General features: G+C 42.2%; 1 protein-coding gene across 2 annotated transcripts in view; it reads right to left on the bottom strand.

Moving 5' to 3' along the window:
* Positions 1-205: 205 nt before the first annotated feature.
* capn3a (calpain 3a, (p94)) overlaps positions 206-2,864 on the bottom strand; it is an 8,355-nt gene continuing 5,696 nt past the window's right edge. For both annotated transcript variants that reach the window (XM_020604191.1, XM_020604192.1), the window contains exons 15-21: positions 2,813-2,864; positions 2,395-2,459; positions 1,873-1,941; positions 1,645-1,723; positions 1,409-1,525; positions 1,191-1,249; positions 206-1,051 (exon numbers count right to left, since the gene is read on the bottom strand). The exon at positions 2,813-2,864 ends at the window's right edge or, in 1 of these variants, runs on beyond it. In XM_020604191.1, the coding sequence (XP_020459847.1) occupies positions 1,025-1,051; positions 1,191-1,249; positions 1,409-1,525; positions 1,645-1,723; positions 1,873-1,941; positions 2,395-2,459; positions 2,813-2,864 (468 nt within the window). In that variant the 3' untranslated portion in view covers positions 206-1,024. The remainder of the gene's footprint in view (positions 1,052-1,190; positions 1,250-1,408; positions 1,526-1,644; positions 1,724-1,872; positions 1,942-2,394; positions 2,460-2,812) is intronic.

Raw genomic sequence — 2,864 nt, 5'->3', positions numbered from 1 at the left:
TTCTCAACAGATATTTTTTAAACAAGTGCAATCTAAGAAATTATTAAAAAAGCTGAAACACTATAAAACTATTTTCTGTCTTCTTTATGGCATTTTTGAATTATACGGTGGTTTTAAATGAATCTGTGTCAGAGTAGTTAAATGACAAAGCACATTTTAATGTCAAAAATACCACAGTTTAACATCAAAACTACTCGTAACACAGTCAATAACTACACCAATTATTTATTTTTGAGGTTAAAACACTCATCTGACCAAAGCCTTATCAGGCTGCAGTCCAACCCATTAGCCACACTCTGTCAAATCCATATCTGAACCTTAAAACGTTGTCATGTTTTAAAAAAACAAGCTCGTCTGCGCCACAGTTTTGTTCTTGAATCTCATCCATCCGCATGCAGAGCTGCACGACCGGTAAACTGGATGGTTGTGGAGGGTGGGTGATGGTGAATGCTGGCTGGAGCACAGATGTCCTGAAGATGCCTGAGTTTGTCCACCAGGGAGCGCTGTTTGTAGGACTGGAGCACACAGGAGGGCTCATATCCAGAAATGTCACTCATTCTAGGGGCCCGCAATAAATCCACCATATTATTTTGACAAAAATAAGTCAATAAAAACAGGCTGGGGGCAGAGAAATTCCAAATAAACTGTTGTACTGTCAGAAATGTAATAGGTTTAGTGACTGTCCACCAGAGAGTGTAGTTCACTGGAGTGGATACAGGAAGAAAGCACTTGTTGCTCAGAAAAAAACAATAACAGGTGGTTAAATGAACGAGCACAGAAATGAGCTACTGGGAGAGGCTCTGTGAGGTAATGTGGTGGGTGTTGGATGCCTGAGAAAAGTACAGTACATGTGTAACAGTGAAGGTGTCTAGAACAAATGAATAAAGATGTAAGCTAGTGACTGAAAGGAGACTGATGAGAAATGCTGAGACTGAAGGAGGGGAATGAGGTGGATACTGAGGTAAAAGCTGGCAGGTCGGGTCTTCGTGAGGAGTGGAGCTCACCTGGGAGGAGATGGGCCTGTCTAGGTGTACACAGTCAACTGGAGCCACTGCATATGGAGCAATCATGATTGGAATTAACAACAAATCTGTTGCCCAAAGGAACATGTATACATTTGTACTGTACTGGAAGAAGCTGTGGATTTGGAGTGAGTACATGTACAGCTAGCGTGCCACTATAGCGCTTACCTCCAGGACACTGAGACTGATTGTACCATCTCCATCCTTATCAAAGGCCTGGAATGCCCCTGGAGAGGAAAACATATGCAACTATGATTCAACACAAGTGTGGCTCACCTTATCCAAGAGTACAAAAAGCACACCACACATTATTTCAGCCACTTGAATTCTACTCAGATCATTCACTGTTTTCTACTTGTGACAGTGTGTGTGGGGCGCTGACTTACTGAACATGGCTTCGAGGCGAACCAGACAGCTGACGAAGCTGTCAAAGTCGATGTTCATGTTCTCGTTGGCGTAGCGTATGGTGATGATGTCGTACAGCTGGTTGTTGAGACGAAAGCCTGAGCAGGACACAAGATACCCAATAAACCCCAAAGCATCTGCAAGGATATTTTAATAGGTGGAAAAATAATCTCCTTGCTATTTGGATGGACTGAAAGAATTCATCATTTTTCCGTACCTGCATCGTTGATGGCATTCCTCATCTCGTAACTGCTGATGCTACTAGACCGGTCAGTTTTATAATGTTTAAAGATTCCCTGGAAGAGAGTAAAAGTGAATTTGATGTACATTCATCCTGCAGAGTGTACCTGTTCATCTTTAAAGATTAGCCTTAAAAGTGCAAGTATATACTTTTTCCTTCTTCACAAAATCAACAAAAATGGGAAAGAAGAACCAGCCCTCCCACCTGCCACTGTCTGATCTTATTCCACAGATGTCTAAACTCCTGAAGATTGAGTTGACCTGTCCCGCCCATCTGAACAGTGGCAGTTAAGACCAAAGTCATGAAACATATCGGTAAGTGCCAAGTGAGAAAAACAAGTGGCTTCATATGTTTATATAATTATACAAGTCTAACACTGATATTTCATCATTTTGGTGTCACACCTGGATGTGTCTGGGAATTGGATCATAAACATTCTGTGTCAGCTAAGTGGATTGTGTACATTTAAAAAGAGTTATTTTCTATGTTCTCTGTTGTTCCATCTCAGATGTACAAAAACACTCGATTGCCTGACATAAACACGCCCTGGGTATGAGCATTTGAGGTGAGAATAATACTAGATACTGAAAAACGAGAATGTGGTGTTATGGGAAATATCAGTGTTTGTGTAGTGCGATGAAGCCTAAGCCCGAACGTCCATCACAGGTTGTCCCTCCTATACAGTAGATGCCACAGCCAGCCCGATGCACTCGATACAAAGGATACGTCCATCAGAGCGATCATGCTCCTGCAGCTCTCCAGGCTGAAGCCTTCTGTGTTCAGGTCCCTGTCTGCAGGGAAAACAGAGTAAGATGTTGGCAAGAATAAATAGACAGCATGGCCAGGAATCTGTGTTTGAGACTGCAGTCTTTCAGAACTCACGTTGCAGCCTAAGGGGCTGTATTTATAACTGTATTTAGGCATGTGCTTCCTTGATTGAGAGGTGACCCAGCTGATACAAATCACTAAGTGTGATCTATTAAAATGACTTAGTTTTTCATGTTCTCATTGCCCACTCTAAATGACCAGTGTTTATATGATGTGGTGTAAATTAGAAAACTGCTCTACTCTGGCTTCTGATACACGCTCCTCCCATCAGTTTCCCCCTTGAGCAGCACAGTCCATCTTATTCGACTCGACTCACATGTGGTGATCACTCTGTTGAGAATGTTTTTCAGTTTGTTGGCTGTGATTTC

The sequence above is a fragment of the Monopterus albus genome, unplaced genomic scaffold (genome assembly GCF_001952655.1).
Source record: "Monopterus albus unplaced genomic scaffold, M_albus_1.0 scaffold64.1, whole genome shotgun sequence".
Taxonomy (NCBI): Eukaryota; Metazoa; Chordata; class Actinopteri; order Synbranchiformes; family Synbranchidae; genus Monopterus; species Monopterus albus.
Note: the sequence above shows the minus strand (reverse complement) of the source record. Positions and strands in the feature narration are given on the sequence as shown.